This window comes from Rattus norvegicus, chromosome 4, assembly GCF_036323735.1.
Source record: "Rattus norvegicus strain BN/NHsdMcwi chromosome 4, GRCr8, whole genome shotgun sequence".
NCBI classification, from domain to species: Eukaryota; Metazoa; Chordata; class Mammalia; order Rodentia; family Muridae; genus Rattus; species Rattus norvegicus.
The window spans coordinates 163,033,083-163,058,666 of NC_086022.1; the positions used below are offsets into that span (position 1 = coordinate 163,033,083).

Consider the following 25,584-nt stretch of genomic DNA (forward strand, 5'->3'; position numbering starts at 1 on the left):
GTGTTGACTGTCCTGGAAGTCACTTATGTAGACCAGGCTGGCCACTAACTCAAAGATCTGCCAGACTCTGTGCCTTGAGAGCTGGGATTAAATGCATGCACCAGAACTGCTTTTCTGAGGTTTTTTTCTTTTTACACTTGTCTATTTATGTTTCCTATGCAATGATGTTTTGTCTGTGTGAGGGTGTTGGATCCCCTGGCACTGCAGTGACAGACAGTTTTGAGCTGCCATGTGGTTGCTGTGAATTGAACAGGGGTCCTCTGGAAGAACAGCCAAGGTTCTTAGCCACTGAACCATCTCTACAGCCCTGAAAGGTGTATTTTTAATAATGGAATTAGTGTAAACAGAAGACTGCCCTTATATCAAAGCTGTGTTGGTTCATATGTGATTATCTCCAGATAAAAGGAGATGAGACAGAATTCCAGCCTTCAGCATGAAAAGGAAAACCTTCAGCTGGGTTACTGCACCAACAGGCACGCATACATTCATCTTTATCCTCAAGAAACCAACAATGCTTACCTACTTCTAGTGGAACTGGGTTCAGGTCCCAGCACTCACATTCAGCACATACGCCTAAGCCTCCAGGGATCCTCACTCAGTTTGCCCGCAAGGTGCTCTGAGCGCACCATTTCTCAGTCCTGGTGTCGTGGGTGGTATTGTGGTGTCATGGGTTGTATAGTGGTTTCGTGGTGTTGCCAGCTGGCCCTGTTTTTATCTAATTATTCTTCTGTGACTTTACTCTCTGGTTGGAGCAGCCAGCAGCTCCTACTCTAGGGGCTCTCAAAGCAATCTCCCAAGTACCACTTAGCAACTTTGCTATAAAACTATATATCTTGAGTATGTGGCCTTCAGTCAACTCTAAATTTTCTAATTACAGGGTATTTGCCTTGAATGTTCTTAGACCATAGAAAAATACCCCACTAGAACACTAGACTCTCTTGCTTGTGTCTATGTAGCTCTGACTGACTTGAGACTGACTGCGATTGGCTTTGAACTTGCTGTGATCTGCCTGCTTCTGCTCCAAAGAACTCACATTTGAGGACTACATAATGCTGGCTTTCTAAAACATAAAATTTGATGTAAAACTAATGTAGTGTTTGAGACCTAAATTTTTTCAGTAGAACAAGAAAAATTGAAACAATAATTACACCTGCCATAAAGAAAGATGAGTGTTATATCATGAAAGGCCAAAGGACTATTTCTAAACAGGTCCATAAACCCCGTTTTCCATTAACCTTTCTTTTCCCCTAACTCTTGTGGGTGGTGGGCTAGAAGGGGGTTGAACCATTTAAGAACCACAATTAAAGCAGGTTTTGAAAAAACCAAAGTCTACAAGGTATCATGCTCATGTCTTTAATCTCAGCACTCAAGAAGCCGAGGCAGGTGGATCCCTGTGAGTTCAAGGCAAGCCTGGTCTACATAAGGATTTCTAGGATAGCCATACTAGACTAGACTACATAGAGACCATGTCTTATCAAAGAAAAGTAATAATAATTAGCTAAGTAGCTTACATGAATCTTGATGAATATACTGAATATTTACGTAAGTTACTATTGCTGTCTAAGGTGCCTAGAAAGTGCTTTCCTATAAAGTAGTCACTCGTATTTCAAGCTCCCAAGGTACCAAAAGCCTGACGTCTCTACCTTCACCTGTGTGTGTCTCCATTACTCTGCACACTTCATCATCACATGCTTTAACTCAGCGTGAGCTCTGCTAAGTATTAAAGAAATATGTGTTTACAAACCAAGGCTAACCTGTCTCCAACAGTTCAAGACACAGAGGTATCTTATCACAGCTTTCATGATGCCCTGTTCTGGACTCTGTAAGGATGCTTGAATGTCTCCAGACGTGGTGATAAATGTGTAAGGATAATTAATTGCAGGAACTGCAGTGCCTCAAAGACAGTGGGAACTTCTGCCTGTCATACGGAAGCAGAGCTCAGATAATGGTCAACAAACCACAGAGATAAGGACCAACCAGGCCACACAGAGACCAAGCCTGCTTAGTCATGCTTTTGAAACCCATCCCCTATATAAGCCCAAAGCTCATAGCAGTGCCCCGATGATGGACTTGTAGACACTGAGCCTCTTTATCTGCACGTCCAACATACCACATTGCTCAACTCTTCTCTGCCTGTCAGTACCTTGTGTCTCTGTGATTGGTGTGGTGTGACAGGTGGTTGAGCCTAGTTGCTTGGGTTTCCCAGAGCTCCTGCCATCACCACAGTGGTTTTGATTGCATTCCTCTAACTAATAGTGCTGAGCGTGCTTTATGTACTCTTGTGCTCATCCTCTCCCAGGCAGCCTTCTCTCAGATGAGCAGCGATCCGATGTGAGTTCTGCCTCCTCGCTGTGAGAGCCAAACTCAAATTTCCCCTCTGATTTGTCTCCCAGACTCTGCCAATCAGACAGATGAATGTGGTGTCTGGAGAAGAAGCAGTTTAGTGTTCCTGCAGTGTCAAGGTCAAGTTTTACTCACAAGTAGAATAAAAACATAAGTAAGAGTATTTGTCCCAGTGTTCAGGGATGCAAGAGTGATTTCTTAGAGAAAACAATGTAAAGCCTTTTAGAATCAGTCTCAAAATAAAATATACAGCATTATTTGAAATAGTAATAATTATTATTAAGTAATCATTAATTACTTAAATAATATGTATAATAATTATTATAAGAAATACTTATTATTTTTTAAAAGATTTATTCATTATGTATAAAGACCCTGTAGCTGTCTTCACCACCTCTCCTGACAAACCAGAAGAGGGCATCAGATCTCATTACAGGTGGTTGTGAGCCACCATGTGGTTGCTGGGAATTGAACTCAGGACCTCTGGAAGAGCAGTCAGTGCTCTTAATCACTGAGCCATCTCTCCAGCCCCAAATGTATTATTCATAAAGATAATAGTAGTATCACATTATTATTATTGGCAGAGTCTCGCTATGGCCTGGAACTCACAGAAATTCATCTCCATCTGTCTCTCAAGGCATCAACAGTCCTAAGAACAATTCTTTGGGCCGCTTACTAGCTACTTGATCAGATCCTTTGTGTTATATCATTATTTTGGAAGAAGGGAACAGATTTATTTTGCCTAGCTCAAGACTGAAATTCTAGAATATATGTCAAGTCCTTATAGGAAAACACCTAACAGAAATCTACCCAAAGTTGTAATAGAGTGAACAGCTGGCTAGGCAATTCAGATTTAATGGAAACACTGTCAAATCTGTCAATAATAGAGCTTTTCTCTCTGAATGTCATTCTAAATTAAAAGCATCAAACTGACAACCTATGGTAATTCTTGGCTGAACACTGGTCAATATTTTCTCAGCAATTACAGAAACGACCTTGTCATTTCAGGCACAATCACCAATAATGTTTGCTGCCAATGCTGAATGTGACCGTTCAGAAGATTCTAGCATTTTGAAAACCTTTTCTTAGCTACCTGGTGTGTGTGACACCATATCAATCAATATTTAGTAGCGGGTAGTGTTAACATATGGGATTTTAAGGTTTTTATTGGATGAGATATGGCAATTACGGAAGTCCTGTATAAACCAATGAACGAGTATTTTCCAGAAGACTTATACAAGTGCTGGAGAGATAGCTTAGCAGTTAAGAGCACTTACTGCTCATCCAGAGGACCTGGGTTCAATTCCTGGCACCCACCTGGTGGTTCACAAACATCTCTAATTCTACTTCGAAGGGACCAAATGCCATGCTCTGGCCTTATGTGTACTGTATACATATGGTGCATAGATACATATAAAGGGGAAAACACTTATGTGCATAAAATAATAAATATATTTTATAGGTTTTTAAATGATCACCACAAATTTAAGAATGTTAAAATTGTGAATACCCTCTAAGTGTGAATCACTTCTGGAGCCCAGCTGGGTAGGTGGGAATGTGGTTAGCTAGGGAGGTATCCATCCTTTTGGTCAGCGCCTCCCTGGAGGAGTCCTGAAGCAGCACCTACAGCTCCGCCCTCCCCAGCCACAGACAAGAGCGACTAGTCTTGGCAAATGACAAAAGCTTGGGCACTGGTGCTGACACTGTAGAGTCTCCTGTTTACTTTCCAAAGTCGCTACCTTTCTCTTTAGAGGTTTTGTGGCTATGCCTCTGTGTATATGTGAGCTCGTGTGTATGGGTGCCCATGGAGGCGGGAAGAGAACAGAAGAGGGCATGAGTTGCATAGCATGGGTGCTGGGAGCTGAGCTCAGTTTCTCTGTCAGAGCAGCAAGTTCTCTTAGCCACTGAGTCGTCCTCTTTCCAGCACCGGGTCTCTTCTTGCTGCTCTCCCCTGCTGTCTCTTTGACATGGGAATGCCTACTCAGCTTTATGATGGGTGGGAACTGTGTGGTTCTCCTTTCTGATGGTGTAAGGTTTATAGCTCTATGTGTTCTCCTTTCTGATTTTGCAGGGCTCATAGCTCAGATTACCACTGCAGAGCCTATACTCTGGGCACTTCTGACTCATGGGCTTGACCCTTTCTGGGTCTGCAGTGAGTGGCTCCCACAGATTTGCATTTGGATTTCCCAGTCCTCAGCCGGTGACTCTGTTTTGAAGGTGATGGAGCTTTTAAGAGGTGTGGGCTTGGGGCTGGAGAGATGGCTCAATGGTTAAGAGCTCCAACTGCTCTTCCAGAGGTCCTGATTTCAATTCCCAGCAACCACATGGTGGCTCATAACCATCTGTAATGGGATCAGAAACCTTCTTCTGGTGTGTCTGAAGACAGCTACAGTGTACTCACTCTACAGTGTACTCACATATGTAAAATAATAATCTTTTAAAAAAAAAGAGGTGTCAGCTTGCCACTGAGAATAAGACTCTAGGGCCAAGTCCTGGTTTGGACTTGCGGCCTTGGCTTCCTGAACCATGCCATGTCCACAGCCACAATATTATCGATTTAGTAGTAGATGGAATCATTCTGCCATGCCTCCCCTGCTATGTGGGACTGGGACAGTGATATAAACCTCTCCTCACTTAGGCTTTCTGCACTATTTAGTTACAGCAAACTTAAAGTAATTAATACACTATCCAACCAAGAATTAATTCACCCGCTCCCACGCGGGCAGCTATGAACTTAATTCTCATTGTTTTGGAAGCAAACCAGAAAGGCTGGCACCGAGCCAGGATTCTGGGGTAGGAGAGGCCCTACTGTGTCTGCTGTGAACCAATTGTGAACCAATTCTTCTTTTCTTCTCTCTTTCAGGTCCTTCCAGGCCAAAGGTTCTCTCACTGAGACCTACCCATGTCCTGCCACCATTTTTTGTTGGTAATTGAAAAGTCCATTCATAAAATTTTTATTCCACTTACACAAACATTAATACAAGTGTTGGTAACATTGTGCTTGAATTGTTCATGGAAACTTCATAAGACATTAAAGTAAAGCTAGGTGTCATCTCGAGCTATTTCCTTGTGAATTATTTTTTACAGCACATGCATGTTAAGCAAGTATCAAAGGAGAAAATCACAAAAGTCAAAAACAAAAAACTAAAAAAAGAAGAAAAGAAGCCTAATCCATGGGATTTTGTTTATAGCTGTCTTTGTGTAAGGCTTTTGTTCACACACTGAGCCAGGAACGCCAAGCAATTCCTTTTTACTGCATCTTTGTCCTTAGATTGCCTGAGACCTTAGATACAAAATATATAGCAAAAGTAACAAAAGCAAGTAAGTTTTCTAATAATGGAATGCTAAATCTTTCTTCCCTAGAGGAAACTGCCTCACAGCTTTGTCTAGAGAGCACTGGTAAAGGGTGTTCACGTGGAGACACCTGATTTCAATGTGCATCCAGCCACTGGACGTTTGTCCACAGGGTCACAAGTGGTACCTACAGACATTTCACTCCAATTTTCCCTTCTGTTCCCTACCAACCAGCTCAAAACCAATAGGTAGGCAGTTTTCTTTGCTTAGACACTGGCCCTTCCGAAGCCACAATTTACCAAGAGTACTATGCTAAACATGTGTAACCCCTGTGAAAATCCCACATTCTCCATATTGGTGAAAATGAACTTAAGTCAACTGGCTCTACTTGTCTGCCCCTGCACCCATTCTTTGAAAGTCCTATTCTCTGGTCTTTGGAACCCTAGGACACACCAGCAGACAACACACCTTCCTCTGTCTCTGGCAGGCAGACCTCAACACCAACATCGATGACCAGGGCAGCGCCTTCTATGGAGTCTCCAGCCAGTATGAGAGTATGGAGAGCATGATTATTACCTGCTCTACTAAGGTCTGCTCCTTTGGCAAACAAGTGTTGGAGGAAGTTGAGGTAGGAGCCCACCCAGTGGGTGCAGGGCAAATGGGGGTGGTCTGTGTGCTCCCTTTCACTGGTCTCCTGAGGGCAGGATCGCTAATGGAGGCCCTGGGCAGAGGTGGGCTCCGTGTCCCTTCCACACATCTTGCCTTTAAGGAAGTACATCTTTAGGGTTAGGCATGAGGCATCTGATAAGTTACTGATTTAGTTGCCTGTCCAGCTCCTCAGAGCCCTGGCTGAATTTTCTGGCTGGGATCCTTTCCAACCTTCCTGGGAAGCACTCCACATTGTCCACAGCAGGGCCAGAGCCCAGGCTAGCCCAAGGATTCCTCCCCAATCCATCTGCATCTTTGACAGCTGACCTTGCAGCTAGGAGAGTCCTTTCCCAGTCACACAGCTCCCTAGTGGCAGAGGCAAGTGAGATGGGTGTTCAGGGTGTGATTGCTTCTTTCTGCTTCCTCCTTGAGTACTGGAAAGTTGTGGAGTCCTTTTTCTCCACTTGTTTGGCCTTTTGTAAGAGCACAGGTGTGCGAGGCAAGTTCTCTACCACCGAGTATATCCTCAGTCAACCCCAAAGTCCTCCTTGTCTTCCACAGTCCTCCCTTCACTTTTTCTCCCTCCCTCCTTCCTCCCTTTTTTCTTTCCTACTCTCCTTCCCTTCCCCTCTTCCTCCTTCCCTTCTTCCCTCCTTACCTCTTTCCTTCCCTTCCCTCCCTCCCTCATGCCTTCTCTCTTTCCCTCAATCCTTCTCTCCCTCCTTTCTTCCTCCACCCCAACCCCACCTAGGATGCAACACCTGCCCTCCTGCCCCATCTCATTGAAGCTACTTCTGGGTCTTTACCTGTTCCTCTCCTGGAAGTCTCTGCCTGTCTTGTCACTGACAAAGGGCAGAGGCCTGACTTCATATCCAGGAACCTCCAAGGATGGGCCTGGGCTGGAGGTGAAGGGATTCTAAGCCTCTGTTGTCCCTGGGATTCCACAGACAAAGTTTGCTCGCTATGAGAATGGTCAATATTTGTACCGTATCCACCGGTCCCCACTCTGTGAGTACATGATCAACTTTATCCACAAGCTGAAGCACTTACCCGAGAAGTACATGATGAACAGCGTGCTGGAGAACTTCACCATCCTGCAGGTATGACATGGGGCAGATGGCCTGGGTGGAGTGCATCAGTGTGCGGTGCCAATGGCTTCCCTATCCAGGGCTTTGACCTTCGCCTTCTTCTCATGTGCAGGAGGTCACCAACCGAGACACAGGAGACCTTGCTGTGTATAGCACATGGCTTCAAAGTTTCAGCCAGGGGTTGGGGATTTAGCTCAGTGGTAGAGCGCTTGCCTAGCAAGCTCAAGGCCCTGGGTTCAGTCCCCAGCTCCGAAAAAAAGAAAAGAAAAGAAAAGACGAGACGAGACGAGACGAGACGAGAAGAGAAAAGAAAAGAAAAGAAAAGAAAAGAAAAGAAAAGAAAAGAAAGGAAAAGAAAAGAAAAGAAAAGTTTCAGCCAGCGAACACAGGGCTCAGCACCACATCTACCGCCTGGGGAAAGAATGAGAGACTTGGGAGAGCTATGGTGCGGGGAAAGTCCAGGAAATGGGGACCTGGGAGGGAACCTTCAGGGACAGCCCTCAAAAGTGCTAAGAGAGCCAAGCAGAGTTACCAGTTCTCTTCTTACCAGGAACAAACTGCCTGCTCTCGCAGTGCTCAACCCCCAATAAACCCAAGGAGTCAAATATTTTCAGAGGAGCTGGTTTAGCCTGTATGAACCCAGAAGGGCATGGGAGGAGGGGGCACCAGGAGGCAAGCTGGAAGCGATAACCTGAAGTGCCCCAGGATGGCCCAGGAATCAGAACCCCAGTGGACTCAGCCATATCACCAAGACACCAAAGCTCAAGACCCAGTGGTCCCTTCTGAGCTGCTAGAACCCAATACTCTGCTACTGGTCACAACAGTGACTGAGGACAGATAGCACGTGTGTCACACACCCAGAGATGCTGTGCAGGACTTAGGACACACTGTCAGTAAATCTTGCCATCGAAACCAGAGTTTGGATATGGAAGAATGTCCGCCCCTACAAAAGGGGCTTGATTTAGATGTGGCTGCAACATGGTTGGACTGAGACCCTGTGAAGAGCTCCTCAGATGGCTTTGTACCTTCTGCAGTGGGCCAGTAGGGGGCAGGGACTCCAGATTGAAGCAAGGCTTGGAGGTAGGGCTTTCTGCTTCAGGACAAGCATTTCCAGCTCCCTGAACTCGACGGGTTCCTCAGCTGCTCTATTAGTCCCTTTCTCCTCTTCTCAGCACTGATGAGGGGAGAATATCTGTACAGTACCTGAGTCTTGTGGTGCCAGTCAAATGATCCAAACCTCAGCCCCTTGCTTCTCACCCTCTGGAGGGCCTGGATCTGATTCTCCCCTGTCCTCTCAAGGCTTTCTGGTGTCTGCTTCTCCAGTTGGAGCTAGTTCTTGTAGTCAGGAGCCTCAGGAAGAAAGCTATAACCTGGGTGTGTTTGTGTGTGCCCAGGACTCAGGGATGCATCGTGAGGATGTAGCAGTGGGGAGGATGACATTGTGGGGATGCTACAGAGGTGAGGAGACAAGGGCTCTGGAGTCTGTCTAGGTTGACTTTGGTGTGCAACCTTAAAAAACATTTTTGTAGTGCCTCAGTTATCCCATCAGTAAAATGGGTATTACATTCACCTACCTGGTGTATGGACAGTGCCTCACATGGTGTGGGCACATCCACATGTTCAATAAATATGCATCGGTACTAACCTTGGGAACTTCAACTCCAGCTAAGGATCCAGGCTGGAGAACTATGCACTAGGATGGGCTGGTCCCTGCAGCAATTGCCTATCGCAGAGAGGAGGGATGAGAGGGTCTCAGGGAAGAGGTAGCATGAGGGAACAGATTATGAGATGAAAGTGGCTAATATTGACTGGTGTTATTTCTGTGGTTTTGGTGTTGGAGCCAGGGTTGGAAACAGGCTAAGCGACCATCACACTATGCAAATAAGCCTATGGGAGGAGGTTGGCAGCATCTCAGATGAGGAAGACAGACTGAGCTAACCAGTCTTTCTGGAACCCCAAGTTCCCTCTCCTTAACACAAAGCAATTTAACCCATATCCTGCTCCCTACCACATTAGGATGGTGACCAGACAAAAGCCTCCTTTCTTCCTACTATGCCAGGTAGAGGTCCTGCCATCAAACAGGATCAGAGGTCCCAGAACGTCTACTGCATCCCTGCCCTTTGACCAGGATTCACCAGTCCACATGCAGACCTGTGTTTACAGTCTCCCTCCCCCTGTCCAAATCCTAGCCCTGGACCCCTTCCACTGTCCGGGAGCACACTCTTGGAAGCACCAGCCCCAGACATTTCAGAATTCTATGGAGTCAGCCTCTTGGGATATGAGGGGTACAACCTTTTCCTAGTGGAAGCAGGTCAGTCCAGATGTTTGGGCCCCAGGGTGGGTCATTTTTCCTGTGTTAAGTGACCTCAGTGGTCTAATGGAAAGTTACCATAGAAGACTATCTTACTGCCTCTCCATTCAAGTCAACAGGGCACCTCCCTTATCCCACCAAGGTGGTACTGGGCTGAAATCATTTAGCTTTTTAAGATGAGGTCTTCCTCTCTTCCCTGGGCTATTGTCTCTAGTGATCCCCCTGCCTCAGCTTGACAAGGAGCTGGGACTACTGGTTCTCCCCTCTGAGCTCTGTACTCCTGTTTTGAAGACTGAAAAAGCAGGGCTCACAGAGCTTTGGGAATTGGGTTCTGGTGTTGTTGTATTTTTTCCTTTGCTTTGTGAGTGGTTGTTTGAATTCTGAGGTGTGGCAGGCTCTGGGAATGTGTCCATGAATAGAATATTCAGTGTGTCTCTGAGCTTGCTTTGGACTGAGGTGGGGAGAGCGGTGGTTGGAATAAAGTTAAGGAGACTCATAAGTAGTGGCAAGCGGGGACAGGTAGATACCCAAGGTCAGCTTCACTTAAGTGGAAGCCGCTGAGTCCTGGCCTCTGCACTGACTCTTGAACTGCAGACAAGTGGATCCAAAGGAAGAAACATTCCAAGGGAGAATTCAGAGGCCTGTAGAAAGGGAGGGGACAGTGTGCCCCAGGGGTATGCTGACTGACCTAGGCTGGACATACTCTTAGCTTACAGGCCAGATAGGAAGGCAGGCAGTTCAGTCCTTTTTGTCCCCTGGACTCCCCTGTAGATGTGCACTTTGGAATGCTCTTAGGATGGTACCTAGAACTGGGGGTGGTAAGGAAGACAGTAAGTTCCTTTGATGTTATTTTAGAAGAGAGCTCTGGAGCATTGGGTTTGTACAGAGGAGCAGGTGGAAGTGTTGGGGGATGGGAACTCATCCAGCCTGCTCCCCTGGGCATCTGGGTATAGAAACTATTTGTTTTCTGTATCTGTTCCACTTGGCAACCAGTCGAAAGCAAGAGAGAGTGGAGGTGGCAGGGCCACCCAATTCATTGGGCCTGTGAGATGAGCAAGGGTCCCCAAAGTCCTAGGGAGAGTGAGCCCTTGATCCTGGGAGTTGAAACCTTCTTGTGTTATCTAGTTAGCAGGAAATGTCAGAAATGGCTATAGGGACAGGAGAGAGGTCTTTTGCCTCACAGGGTCTCACACTGATGGGGAAGATTGTGCCAAAAACATGTTACAGGAATGGAAAGAGTGTGCCCACTCCACCGCCAACCCACCCCAACCCAACACAAAAAAACGCATACACGAAAAACTATATCAAATTAATAAATGCGCACACACACACACACACACACACACACACACACGGGGTTGAGAGAGAGAGAGCAAGAGAGAGAGAGAGAGAGAGAGAGAGAGAGAGAGAGAGAGAGAAGCATCTATGTATGCATGTGTACAAATGGTTGTGTCATAGACCTCTGCAATAGGCCTTGTGTCCCTAGTCTATGGTGCAACAAGTCTTTCCAAGACTGGGGACAGAGTCAGATGCAGAGGTTAGAGGAGTGAGGGAAAGCTGGGACCTGGGTCCTGGGGCATTGAAACCCCTATCTGGGCTCCCAGGCACAGAAGAGAAACACCAGAACAGTGGGAGCTTCCCCCATGGTTTCTACCTGGTGGCCACCTGGGCCTGACCCTCTGCTGAAATACTCTTAGAGCTATAGTAGCAGGGGTCAGTGGCACCTCAGACAACCCATCTTACAACCCATCTTTTCTTTCAAAAAGAAAACAAACTTTATCCCAAAGGCTTGACTCTTTATAGAATGTAGCTAACTGATCTGCCCAGTCAAGTACCTGGATTCACAGCTGTGATCCTCTCTACACCCAACCCCTGACTCCAAGAGCAGAATGACACCACCATGACTTACACTGTGGAGCCAAATCTCTGAAATAAATATCTTCAAAAAACTGTCTACGAATTGACTTTTGTATATAGACTTTGTGAATTTAAAAGAGCACAGTTATCCGTGTGCCTTCCTGGACAGCCAGAACCCAGGCAGTGTGAATGGTGGCCTTTTTTACACTCTACAGAAGTCTAATATTAAATTTTATGAATTTTGTAATTTTTCTGTGTAAACCTCCTTCATCTCTTCAGTCTTCAATGAAGTCTGCTAAAACACAGATGTCTGTGCTCATGTGATTTCTTTGTGCAGGAATGGAGTTCTGTGCCTGTTTAGAGGACACACACACCAGCAGTGCAGAGAGGACAGCTGCACTGGAGTACACAAAACATCGGTGCACATAGGGCAGCTGTGCACTGGAGCACAGAGACCAGAGGTGCGTGCAGGGCAGCTGTGCACTGGAACACACAGACCAGAGGTGCACGCAGGGCAGGTAAGCACTGGAACAGGCCCTGCAGAACCAAGCCTATGGGAGCAGGAACTGAACTCAGCACTGAAGAGTTAGAATGCTCTTGGAAAGGGCACACTAGGAGGCTGGCCATGGTTCCACAGCAAGACCAGGCACTTTACTCAGATCAACCACTCTACTGTGCTAAACTGACATAGTCTGGGCTTCAGAGGGGCGTGATGCCTGATGAACCTGCTGCACTTTCTCCCTTGGCTCCTGGACCTGAGCAGGGATGCATGGGCCTTGCCTGGGTGCCTGGGCCTGCCCTTTAGTGGACACCTTCCTCCCTGGACCAGACTCAGGAAGGACAGCAGGTTCTTATTTGGGTTGGGAGTTGGGGCCATGACTGAGAGGAGAGTTGTAGCTGAGAGGAGAAGCCGTGGTCAGCCCTGTGCTGAGACATGGTGCATTTAGGGAAAGAAGAGGAGAAGCAGGAGTGTGATTGGTTCTCAGTGGTAAAGCAAAAAGGTTTTAGAGTCAGCAGAGGTCAGCAGCTGCTCTGCAGAGGGAGATGAGAGAGATGAAGATGACGATGGAGAAGTGACCACCTATGTAGAGACCCCTGTCACCTTTTCAAGTAAGAGGACCAGACACTTTTTTTATTTAGACAGAATAAACCATGTTTCCCAGCTTCCATTGTTTGGCTAGTGGAGGTGAGCAGAAGAAAGATTTCCAGGAGGGACATAAGAGGGAGGGGCACATGCTTTGTTCTAGGGAATTGTAGGGAGAATGGTGTAATGGCGGGATGTAGTGTGACTATGTAGCAGTGTAACTACACTGGACTCTGAGATGATCTTAGAGTGGCAACTACTCAGGACATAGCAGAAAGACCACAGTGTTACACTGTTCTCATGGATTTCATGTGAAATACATTTTTCATGTTTAAGTCATTTCATTGTGGAATGACCTGATTCTGTTTTAGAATTAGGGGTCAAACTTAATTCTAATCTACAACATCATTCAATCTGGTAGCAAATTTGGAGGCAACACAGTTAAGGCAAAAGGAGGTGATGATGACGATGATGATGATAACGATGATGACCGTATCTACCTACACGTCTGAGACAAAAGTTGCCACCCTGTCTCAGCCTTCCTAAGGCTTCTGTGACAGGCATCCGCGGCCATGCTCTGCTCCTCCTTGCACTTCAGTTTACAAAACCCTTCCAAAACATTTTCAAGCTCGATGTTCACAGCTGCACTGTGCTCCTACAGAATTTCTTTTCATGGATGAAGAAGCTGGGAGAGCAGTGACTAACCTCAACTAACATCATGGCCTCAGTGTGTGATGTCCATACAGGCCCGTGTGTTTGAACACTTGGTCCCCAGCTAGTGTTGCTGCTGACAGAATAAACCATGTTTCCCAGCTTCCATTGTTTGGCTAGTGGAGGTGAGCAGAAGAAAGATTTCCAGGAGGGACATAAGAGGGAGGGGCACATGCTTTGTTCTAGGGAATTGTAGGGAGAATGGTGTAATGGCGGGATGTAGTGTGACTTTGTAGCAGTGTAACTACACTGGACTCTGAGATGATCTTAGAGTGGCAACTACTCAGGACATTGCAGAAAGACCACAGTGTTACACTGTTCTCATGGATTTCATGTGAAATACATTTTTCATGTTTAAGTCATTTCATTGTGGAATGACCTGATACTGTTTTGGAATTAGGCATCAAACTTAATTCTAATCTACAACATCATTCAATCTGGTAGAAAATTTGGAGGAAACACAGTTAAGGAAAAAGAGGTGATGATGATGATGTTGACGATGAAGACAATATCTGTCTACACTTTTGGGACAAAAGTTGCCACCCTGTCTCAGCATAACAAAGGCTTCTGTGACAGGCATCCACGGCCATGCTCTGTTCCTCCTTGCACTTCAGTTTACAAAACCCTTCCAAAACATTTTCAAACTCGATGTTCACAGGTGCACTGTGCTCCTACAGACGATCTTTTCATGATGAAGAGGCAGGGAGCGCAGTGACTAACCTCAACTCTAGCATCATGGCCTCAGTGTGTGATGTCCCTACAGGCCCGTGTGTTTGAACACTTGGTCTCCAGCTAGTGGCACTGCTATGGAAGGTTTCAGAGCTTTGCTCTTGGAGTATCCTAAAGGCAAGGCTTGAACATTACAAGCTGGCACAGATCCATCCTGAACTCTCTATGTCTTGATCTATCTAGAGGTGACTGAGCTGGCCCACCTGTTCCACAGCCCCTGGTGAGAGCCGTTTCTGTAACCTTACCTTATCTCCCACAAAATACAGGATTCCCACAAACCACACCTTGCTTCTCTTTTGTGTTTTATCACAGTAGCCAAAAACCATATCAGGAAAATACTCTGCACACCTTCTGCCTCCCTCGGTGCCTCAGTCAGCTCTCTGGAAAGCAGGTGGGATGATGGTGAGTGGTCAGGCTTTGCCTGAAGCTGGGCGAGAGACTGGAAACCCCAGAAAGGAGACAACGTAGAGGTCAGACTAGTACAGTTGTGGAGCACTTGCCTAGTCTATGTGGCCCTCGCTTGCATCTAGGAAAACAAAACAAAGAAATTAAAGCAAGATGAAGAAAGCTTTCTTTTTTCATTTTGGTACAGCAGTCACCTTGTGGGTTAAGTAACTCCACTGCTGTAAGGATGATGTGTTGCCCAGGAGGCTGTGGAACTGCAGGAGAAGACAACAGCGGATGACCAGCTCCATTGGAGGGAAACGTATCCCGCTGGCAGTCGGGGGAGCACATTCTAGAAGGAATTGGAAGTCCTCAGATGACTGCCTGAGTCTTTTGAGTGTCAGACTTTATTTAATTTTTAAATACAATTTTGAAAAGATTAATGTTTGTTTGTTGTTTTTTCTGTCCTGTACCCACAAGACCAAGTTGGGTACAAGAACTTTGCCATAATGCTTTCATTCTGCATTTTTCCTTTAGTAACATTGCGTCGAGATAGGATTTCACAGAGCTCAGGTTGCTGTCAAACTCACGATTTAGTGAAGGATGAAATTTAACCCCAGACTGTGGCAAAGATTGGGATTTCAAATATGTGCTACCACCCTGTAACACAGAAGGGACAGTGCAGACTTAGTGGGATTCTTTCCAGTCTTTCTTGAAACCTAGCCTGAGTCCTGCCACGGACCCCAAGGCAGGTGCATGCCAGCTCTTTGGTGACAGTGCAGACACTGAGTCCTGGATTCAGGCTGATTAACCAGGTTCTCACCCCCTTTGCAGACGGCCGTGTGGCTTCTACCTCCACATACTATTTTTCCAGGTTCTGCTCTGGGGAGCAAGAAGACCCAGAAATCCCATTCTGTCCAGCCCCCATGGCCCTTGTAACCTTGATTCACACACCCCATCTTGGCTCTGGAAGCACATTAAAACAAGCATCCAATGCCTGCTCCCGGTTGGCCTGGGCCCCTCTAAGCTGTTATCTACGAACTTCTCTTTCTCTTTATCTCTCTGGTCTGGGATTCCTGGCTGTGCTTCCTGGCTTTGATATTTGCTTCTGAGATCTCTGCTTTGGCAACTCACCACATTCCCTTATAGGATTGAGGGTTTGGGGGTTGGGGACTCTGGATTTTGTTGATCTGCCCTCTACTATGTCCCCTGCTCTGATTTTATGTACCTACCTGGAACTTCATGAGGAATATTCACTCTGGTTTGTGCCCTGCAAAATCCTAGGGCTAAGCTAGGATCGGAAGTGGCCTTGAAGTGGTCTGTGGTACCCAAGTTCTGCCCCGTCCCTCATTGCCCCTTGAGGGACAAACACACACACACACACACACACACACACACACACACACACACAAATGGCACATTTACAGCTCTCTGTCTTTGATTGTTCAGGAAGGCTCTACTCTCTCTAGCTTCTAAGTATGCTGCTGAGAAGAAAACCAAAGCCCCTGCCCTCAAATAGCATTCTCAGGGAAGTCACAAATTCTATCCTATTAACCCCACTCGAAAATGGCTGCCATTGAATACATCCCCTAACTAATTTTGCAATCTGTTCTCTATTAGAAGAGAAGGACGAATGATCAGCAAATGAAATGAGCCAGGAACAACAGCAGTCCTAAGATCTTAGATGAAGGCCCATCTGTTGTGCCCTGTGTGCAGTGATGGGACCGAGCTGAGAGCAATTCCTGGCTTTGTTACCTGGTGGGAAAGAGCCTGTGTGAACCAGGAGGTCACTGGGGAAGATTGGCCTCTTCTGGGTGGGCCTTGTGACTGCCTGACCTGGGAACTCCTTGGACCTATAAGGTCTTGCTTCCCAGTTTTGGAACTTTGCACTGGCAGGTGGCTCCTAAGCATGTTGAGGTTTGAGAGGTCACTGGGCTGCACCTTGTCACCAAGTGCGGAGGTGGCTCCATTCCCAGGCTGTGATGATAATCTTCGGTGATTTCTACTTTTTGTGAAGCAGGCATTTGGGATGGAATGCAAGACTCTTCTGTCTCTGGGAAAGGTCTACAGTCTAACAGCATCGTCATTACTGTAAAATTCCTTTTTCCTTTTAGAAAGAGATAGCAGGAGTCTAGAGAGATGGCTCAGTGGGTGACAGCACTTGCTGCCCTTGCAGAGAACCTAGTTCAGTTCTCAGCACCTACTTGGACACTCAGAGCCACACCTAACTCCAGTTTCAGGGGATCAAGTCACCCTCTTCTACCCATGGGCATTGTATTATATGGTGCACAGGCATGCATGCTTGAACACACACACCCAGAATAAGTTGAAAAATCTTTTAAAAGATAGAAATAAAAAAAGAACATGAGAAATAATTAAATTCCAAGGAGTTCTTTTGACATATAATCCTTTTTGCTTGTTTTACTATGAGAATCTTGCACTGTAGCTTAACTGAACTAATTCATGATTTCCTGCCTCCATCTCCAGTGTACTAGACACATAGTACCATGATTTGCTACACATAATCTTTCCAATTGTCCAAATTTCAAAAGGTAATATGCTAAGTATGGGTGTTCTGCTTTCATGGATGTCTGTGCACCACCTGCATGCAGTGCCCACAGAAGCCAGAAGAGGGCATCAGACCCCTTGGAACTGGAGTTATAGAGAGTTGGATGCTGACATTTGGGTGCTGAGAATCAAACCCCAGTCATCAGGGAGAACAGTCAGGGCTCTAACCTATTGAGCCATCTCTCCAATCCCTTTACCTTTTTTAAAAAAAAAAAAAAAAAAAAAGAATTCTTTCTCCACTGCCCAGGCAGGTCTCTTTCTCTTGAGAATTAAACAAAAGCCAACAGGTCTGACTCCTCTGTATCATTTTGTAACCTAAAATTATCAGCAGTGTTTTAAAAGTCCGAAGAGAAATTTTTTTCCATGGGAAAGAATACTGGGATATCTTTGCCTAGTTACTTATTTTGAACAATCAAAGGACTAGTTTTGTTTGGTTCAGCTTGCACACCATGTTACTTTTTGTATCAAGCTATTGTTTTTTATGTTGTCTCATTCTCTTGCTCTTTGATTATGGCTTAGATACCTCATGTATCCTCTCAGTATTTAATATCAATTCTAAGCTAAATTAAATTAGCTTAGGCTACTTAAAACAGTTAAACAGCTGGGCATGGTGGTTCAGGGCTCTACTTCTAGCACTGGGACTCTGATGAGCTCTGCACCAGGCTTAACTACAGGGAAAATTCTATCTCAAAAATCAAAAAAAAAAACCAAAAATTAACAGGCGAAAGAAAAAAATAAAATTTAGCATTTTAAACATTTAGTATCTAATCTGCTATGTTAGGGTTTCACAGCTAGGAAGGGACACCATGACCAAGGCAACTCTTATAAAAAGACATCATTTAATTGTGGCTGGCTTACTGGTTTAATGGTTCAGTCCCTTAATGTCATGGCAGGAAATATGGCAGTGTACAGGTAGACATGGTGCTGGAGGAGCACAGAGCTCTACATCTTGATCCAAAGGCAGCCAGGAAGAGTCTGGAAGTTGACACTGAGTGGAAATTAAGCATAGGAGACCTCAAAGCTCACCCCTACAGTGCCAAACCTCATCCAAGGCCACACCTACTCGAACAAGGCCACACCGACTCCAAGGCCACACCTCCCCCAAGGCCACACCCACTCCAATGAGACCACACCTCCTAATAGTAACATTGCCCATGGGCCAAACATTCAAACACAGAAATCTATGGGGGACAAACCTATTCAAACCACCACACCCGTCTAGAGCTGACTTGAAAAATCTTACAAAATATTCTACATTTAACATTTAACACTTAATACCAATCAAGTTTTGAAATAATTTTAGGAAAACAGTGCTATTGTCAAACATGCCAATTAATTTGAAAATTTAGAGAAAACTGACAAATTCTTAGAAAATATAATGGACCAAAAGCAAACCGGGAGGAAAGGAGTTTTTATATGGGCACTAAAGAGTGATTGAGAGTGATAGTGTTTCCCCCAAAAGAAAACACCAAAAACTGCATATTTTCTAGCCCGTTGTGTCCTACATTCAAGAAACATGAACTCATTGGGAAAATAGCTCATTGGGAAAGCCTGTGTGAGACTCTGCATTCCTAGGCACGGGCACACAAACACAACACACACACACACACACACACACACACACAACACACACACACACACATAGATGGTGAAGGAGGGAAACAAAGTCAGAAACATGGATCCAAATGATTACAAACCCTTCAAGTAAACAACCTCAGGAGACTTTACCAGGCTTGGAATTTTTTATGCTAAAACAGAAAAGTAAAAGCTAGATGTAGGTTATAGGATTATAAACTTGGCAATGTGGAAGCTGAGCAAGGAGAATCTTAAGTTCAAATCCAGTCTGGAAAGCAAAGCTAGAATAAGGACAACAGAGGCTACAAAACTACACACTGTCTTAAACAGAGAAGGAGAAAAATCATAAAGTTAGGGGAAAGCCAGGAACATGTGAACATGATTCAATAACATATGAAATGTAGAACAAAATACAAGAACGTTTAAGAAAAGAAGAATCATGACCACATTCCAGCTTTTCCTAGGACCCAAAGCTGTTCTCGTTAAATTAAAAGAGAAAAATGTTGCAGTTGTCTCAAAAGACAAAAAAAAAAAAGAAAGAAAGAAGAAAAGAAAGAAAGAAAAAAGAGAAAAAACAAAAGACAAAAAACAAAAAGGAAAAAACCAACAAACAAAAAGCCATAACAAAAAAAAATTAAACAAAATAACCCTGAAAATGTAACCATTCCTTAATAATTTAAAAAACGCAAACAAAATCTCTCTAAGAAGGGTAACAGGTAACATCATTGACGTAATAAAACCTACAGTGGGTGGAGAAATAGTCAGAAGATCCCTTTGAGCATCAGGAAGAGTGGATGAAGGACGTATTTTCCACGAGGCTAAACACCCTTGTCAAGGTACCAACCGGAACAGCCAGGCTAAGGAACGTAAATCTAAGAACTAAAAACATTGTTTTGCAGGGCTTGAACCATGGAAGAGAAGGTACAGAAAAAGTCCTACATGTCTGGGCTCCTTCACTCTGACTCAAGTTTTGCTCTAGTAAATAAGAGGCTTTTTATTAAAAGAAGACTGACCAGGACGAACCCAGAAAGAATTCCCTAGATAAGGCCCGAGGGTTTTGTTTAATCTTGTGACTCATCACTCTGTAGGAATAGCTGAGGCATTGAAATATTGTGAAACAATCAGCAGCTTTTGAAGAGTAGCTCAGCCACACCAGGAAGTGGTCCATCTCAGGCTACCTGACAGGGTACTTTCAAGATAGACTAATTTCCTCATGGACTATGCCAGCTAAAAACAATTCTGTTTTTGCACGCCTAAAAAAATAAATTTATCCTCTAACACAAAGTTCACCATCACAAAATCAGCCCTGTTAGGTAATGTAAGACCGATGTGGTAATATGAAAATTCCCTTCTTGGTATGGGAACAGATCCCTCCAAGGTGTAATTAGAAAGAAGAGAAAGAAGCCTGGTACAAACGAAATGACCCTGGGGAAATAATTGCAAGAAATTCAAACCTTTTACAGAATAAAGTATATTTTTCCCTCACAGTAAAACATTGGTATAAATATACTTGCACAGTTTGTTGATATTTTCAGTGAAAAAACAAACAATATGTGTCTCAATTCTTTTTCTTTACAAAAACATCTCCACACTTTTGAGAGTAGACCACAGAACTGCTCAAGGGCCCAGAGATGGAGCAGTGGTTAAAAGGCTTGCTGTTTAATCATGGCGGCTGGAGTTCAGATCCCCAGACCCATGGAAAACACACAACTCTGCAACTCTAGCTCCAATTTGTCCTTCCTACTGTTTTATAGGGAGGAGTTCAGGGCTTGCATTATTGCGAGGTTGTAGCAGAAGTAGCGAGGTATCTTTCTCAATGGAGTCTATTGACAAAGGTGAGGTTTTCTCTATTCTCTTAAGACAATGTATCCATCCTTGGTGAATTGGTACCAATTTCGCAAGTTTCCTCTAATACTGAAAGACTAAACCATTCCACCCTTCATTCACTCTGAAGGGAAGCTCCTCAGGCAGGAAAGCAACTAAAAAGTCTCAAGATGGTCCCTAAAACTAATCAGATTCACTAGGCTCTTGCCCTGTCAGAGTGAAAGGAAGCTGAGCTACAAAGAAGACTCTCAAAGGAACCAACCTAGACCAGCTGTCTTGAAGAAGTTTAGACCAACTGAGGCACCTGGAAAGGGCATTAAGCCATCTTCTGGCTGTGCAGGTGGCCAAGGTCTCCAGCTTTTGTGAGCTGTCACCATGCTGGGGTGGGTTTGGTGATGCACCTGTCTTTGAGTCATTTCTGCTCCTGTAAGGAACTCCTCACCCATATTCCTATAAGTAAGCCCAATAAAACCCATTGGTTCACCAAGTAGGACTTTGGTGGTATGGGCACTTGGGTCTTTATCTAGGTGAGAGAAAAGTTTTGTCAAGTTTAGTACCTTCGAGGTTTTATAACTAAAATTCTATGTATTCTTTGTAATTAGCAAGCCCATTGTGTTGAAGGGCACTTATATTTTGTTTCCTCTAATTGACCATGATGGGGCAGTTTCCTAAAAGACAAATGTACTCGTCAGGACCAGTTAAATTATGCTGAGGTGATTTGGGGAACTCTGCTCTGCCAAAGTGAACTGAGCTATATATTATTCATTCAAACTTCCCACTCGGGCAAGGGAGTGCTTTAAAATCCTGGACCTAGTTGGGGTAGGGGAGAGCTTCAACCCTCCAAAGAACGTTGGTTTGCCTTCTTTCAGGTGACATCACAACCAGCTATGGAACCTTGAAGGCTGTGATTAGGGGCAACCCCCTGATTTAGGTATCACTCGTGAGGTTGCCTCCGAAGTGGTAGCTGCTAGGTTTAGACCTGGTGCGTTACTAGTGATTTTAATAGGACGATCAGTCTCATTTGAAAGTTTTTTGGATTTAGCTGCCCACCCAGAGCCTGGCATACGGTTGCTTTTCCCTTCTACATCATAAAGCCGGCACCCTCAAAACACCTAGCCAAACCGGTCTCCATGTGGCAACCTAAAAAGCCCGGGGTGGGCATGAAACCCGAAGCTTCAGAACAACGTCGAAAGCGGAAACACCTCGACCAAAATGGGACAGAGACAGAGTCTGAAGCTTTGGGACCAGAACCATCAAGGAACTGCCAAGATGGAACCCAAATGGTGTTTCAGAAGCCTGGAAAGGCTCGGAAGAAGACCCGTCAGGAGCATCAAGACCAAAAACTTAATAAAGAACAGCCTGGCAAGGGTCAGGGACAGAAAACCCAGGAAGAGGGTTCAGGAAATATCAAACCCCTAGAGGGTCTGCCAGATCAGGCTGTAGTTGAGAAGTCGGCTGAGGGTGGCAAGTGTCGCAAGCGGCCATATTCTGTCCTACAGGAAAAACCTCAAAGCCCCCAAAACGAAAAGCATGCTAGGTCACTCGAACATCTTCAAGGTGGCCATCCTGTGAGGTCTGACCCACACAGGCCTCACCCAACCTTTTCTGACACCTCCAACAACAAAGGTGGAATGCCAGGGCATCCTCATGGACGAGAAACAGCTCAGGGAGATGGACAGTCATCGACAGAGGTTCTCTCTACCAAGAGAGAGAAGAGGTGTGCTGAGGAGAAATGTGTACGGGGGAACAGCTTGGAGCATGGCTTGCCAGGAACAGCGAATGCAAACATCCTGGACAGTGGCGGCAGTAGGTTCCCCAACAAGGTGGCAGTAGTTGCAGGAGAGGAAAAGGCTCTCCCAGAGCAAGAAAACAACCAAGAAAAAGAATTTACAAAAGAAATGGAAAAGGAAGTTGAGAAAGCATTGGGTCCAGGAGCCCAGGAAGAAATCCTCAGTACAGGATTCAAGCTCAAAATCACCCGAGGAGATATGCAGACCCTCAAGAACGGTCAGTGGCTCAATGATGAGGTCATCAATTTCTACATGAATCTTCTGGTTCAGAGAAATGAAAACCAAGGCTACCCTGCTCTTCATGCCTTTAGCACTTTCTTTTACCCCAAGCTAAAACAAGGCGGTTACAATTCTGTGAAAAGATGGACCCGAGGAATCAATCTCTTTGAAAAAGAACTTATCTTGGTGCCTATTCACCAGAGGGTCCATTGGAGCCTGGTGGTAATCGATTTAAGAAAGCGAAGCATTGTCTACCTCGATTCAATGGGTCAGACAGGGAAAAATATCTGTGAGACCATCTTCCACTATTTACAAAATGAGAGCAAGACCCGAAGGAACATGGAGCTGGACCCTGTGGAGTGGAAGCAGTACAGCTTAACTTCACAGGAGATCCCTCAACAACTGAATGGGAGCGACTGTGGGATGTTCACCTGCAAATATGCAGATTACATCTCTAGAGACCAACCTGTGACCTTTTCTCAGCAACACATGCCCCTCTTCAGGAAGAGGATGGTGTGGGAAATCCTGCACAGTCACTTACTGTAACAGCATCCACCTGGTTGCTATGGCTCCCGCCCTGTCTGTTTCCATCCATGTTTCTAATATACCTCAAGTGGGATGAGTTGAAGAGACTTTAAACAGATACTGAGCTGTCTGACCGGATGGAGCCCACTCTCTTCAATATTGTCCTAACGTGAGGTGTGGGTCTGCCGCCCTAATGCCATCTCTAGAACGTATATAACTACCGCCAGCTTAGAAACTGCCACTGTCCAACTCATGCAAGACTACCTGCTCAAGAAATACTATTTTAATGCTGAATTTAGTCAATGAATTGGGGTTTTTGGGGTTTTTTGTTTGTTTGTTTCTTTGTGTATTTTATTTTTCTTTGTTTTTTGTTTTGTTTTCGTTTGCGTTTTTGTTTTCTTTGTTTTGTTTTTGTGTGTTTTTGGGTTTAGTTTGTTTTTTGTTGTTTTGTTTTTTCTGTTTTTGGTTTTATTTTTCTTCTTTGTTTTTGTGGGGTTTTTGTTTTGTATTCTATTTTGTTTTTGGTCTGTTTTTGGTTTTTTTGTGTTTGTGTGTTTTCGGTTTTATTTTTTGTTGCATTGTTTCTGTTCAGTTTTTGTGTGGCTTGTTTTTTCTTTCTTGTTGGTTAGATTTTGTGTGTTTTTGTTCTTTTTTATTTTTGTGTATTTTTGTTTTTGTTTTTGTGTTTGTGTTTTTGGTTTTTTTATCTTTTTATTTTTTGTTTTTGTTTGTATTTGTGTTTTTGGTTTTTGTTTTAGTTGTTTAGTTTTCCTGGGGTTTTTGTTGTTGTTGTTGTTCTTGTTGTTTTTGTTTTTCTTGTCTTTTGTTTTTGGATGGTTTTCTTTTTTGTTTGTGTTTGTGTTTGTGTTTCTGGGTTTTTTTGTGTTTTGTTTTTTGTTTGTGTTTTGTGTTTTGTTGCTTTTCTGGTTTTTTTTCAGTTTTTGACTTTGTTTTTTGTTTCTGTTTGTGTATTGTTTTGGTTTTGTTTTCTGTTGTTTTGTTCTTGGTTGTGTTTTTGGTTTTATTATATTGTTTTGCTTTCTGTGTTTTTTATTTTGTTGTTTGTTTTGTTTTTGTGTTTTTGTTTAGTTTTGTGTGGTTTGTTTTTTGTTTATTGTTGGTTAGTTTTTGTGTGTTTTTCTTTTTATATGTCTTTCGGTATTGTTTTGTTTTTGTGTTTGTGCTTTTGGTTTTGTTCTTTATTATTGTTTTTGTTTTTGTTCATATTTGTGTTTTTGTTTTGTTTGTTGTTGTTTTGGTTGTTTATGGTTTTGTTTTTTTTTACTATTTGTTTTCGTTTTTGTTTTGTTTTTTATTTTTGTTTTGGGTTTTGTTTTTGTTTTTTGTTTTTCTGTATTTTTGCTTGTGTTTTGGGTTTGTATTTTGTTTTTCTGTATTTTTTGCTTTGTTTTTTGTTTTGTTTTGTTTGCTTGGGTTTTGCATTATATCTTTTTGTTTATTGTTTGGTTCCTTTTTTTCATTTTGTTCGGTTTTGTTTTTTCATTTTGTTGGCTTTTTTTTCCCTTTTGGTTGTTTTTTGTTCCATTTTTTTCTTCTTTACCCTACCCCATTGATTATATTCCTTAACTCCCTTGCAAACCTTGGCCATTTCATTTTCCAATCCTCTTTTCCTTGTTTGAACTATTTCTGAAAGGAATTCTCACACTGTGTTATCCCCTGCTGATGATCAGGAGGGACATCAGCAGGAAGAAGCTGGAGCTGTTCACTAGCATCTCTAATGCTGGAGTTGGATGCTGTTAAATTGAAGCTGGGAGTAGTGGTAGAGTTTTTTTTTAATATTTTGGGCTTTTTTAAGCTTGAAAATAGTATAGGAAATGAAAATGGGTTGCCAGGACCCCTGATATTCTGAACCACCATACTCTACTGACTGACTTGTACAGGGTGGAGAACTGTGGCCCAACTACTGCCTGCTCATCCAGGACTATGAAGAAAAGCATAACGGTCCTTAAAGGACTCATTCTTTCTCACACCTACATTAGTTTTGGAAGTTGACTTCAAGAAAACATTATGGCAAATGTCCATTTTTTTATCTCAGATTTCATTTAATACAAAACCCATCTAGGGTTGAATTGAACTGTTCATTTGAAAAGTTCTATTTATTTAAAAAAAATTCTGTTAAAAAATTTTGGCATATATTACGATGAACTTGAGATTTTTTCATTAGATTAACATTCCCACTGTGGAAGTTGGGGATTTAGTACTTAGGCTTGATACCACCAGTTATACAATAATCTATTTTACATGTAGTAGTTTGCATTACTTTTCTATTCATTATCTTGTGGTTGTGTTTATGCAATTTTTATTCAATAAATTTTAAAGTTATTTAAGCATTTCACAAGATCTGGTTTCTCATCTTTTATGGCATAGTAATAAAACCTGGATTGTTGGGGACTGGGTAAGGATGGGGGGACTGAAAAGTAGGTGTTGAGGACATGACTGGCCACCCTAAGCCTTGGATACATTATACACATCCCTGATTGTTATTCTGTTCTGAGCCTCTGCAATGGAATTAGAATGTTCTAGAGAGCACTGGCTCCTCTACCTTGCGTTCTGCAGAGAGGTTATATGGGCATCCAAGTTGAGCAGTGTCCAGCTGAGCTGTAGAGTAGTAGT

General features: G+C 43.9%; 1 protein-coding gene across 1 annotated transcript; it reads left to right on the forward strand.

The window, feature by feature from the left end:
* The first annotated feature begins 21,324 nt into the window (after positions 1-21,324).
* LOC120102398 (sentrin-specific protease 2-like) lies at positions 21,325-25,306 on the forward strand. Its single transcript, XM_039108839.2, has one exon. The coding sequence runs from the start codon at positions 21,547-21,549 to the stop codon at positions 22,969-22,971; it is 1,425 nt and encodes a 474-aa protein (XP_038964767.1). The 5' UTR covers positions 21,325-21,546; the 3' UTR covers positions 22,972-25,306.
* Positions 25,307-25,584: the final 278 nt, after the last annotated feature.

What these genes read in the sequence shown, in the direction of transcription:
- LOC120102398 (XM_039108839.2), top strand. Translation starts at nt 21,547, where the DNA reads ATGTGGCAACCTAAAAAGCCCGGGGTGGGCATGAAACCCGAAGCTTCA.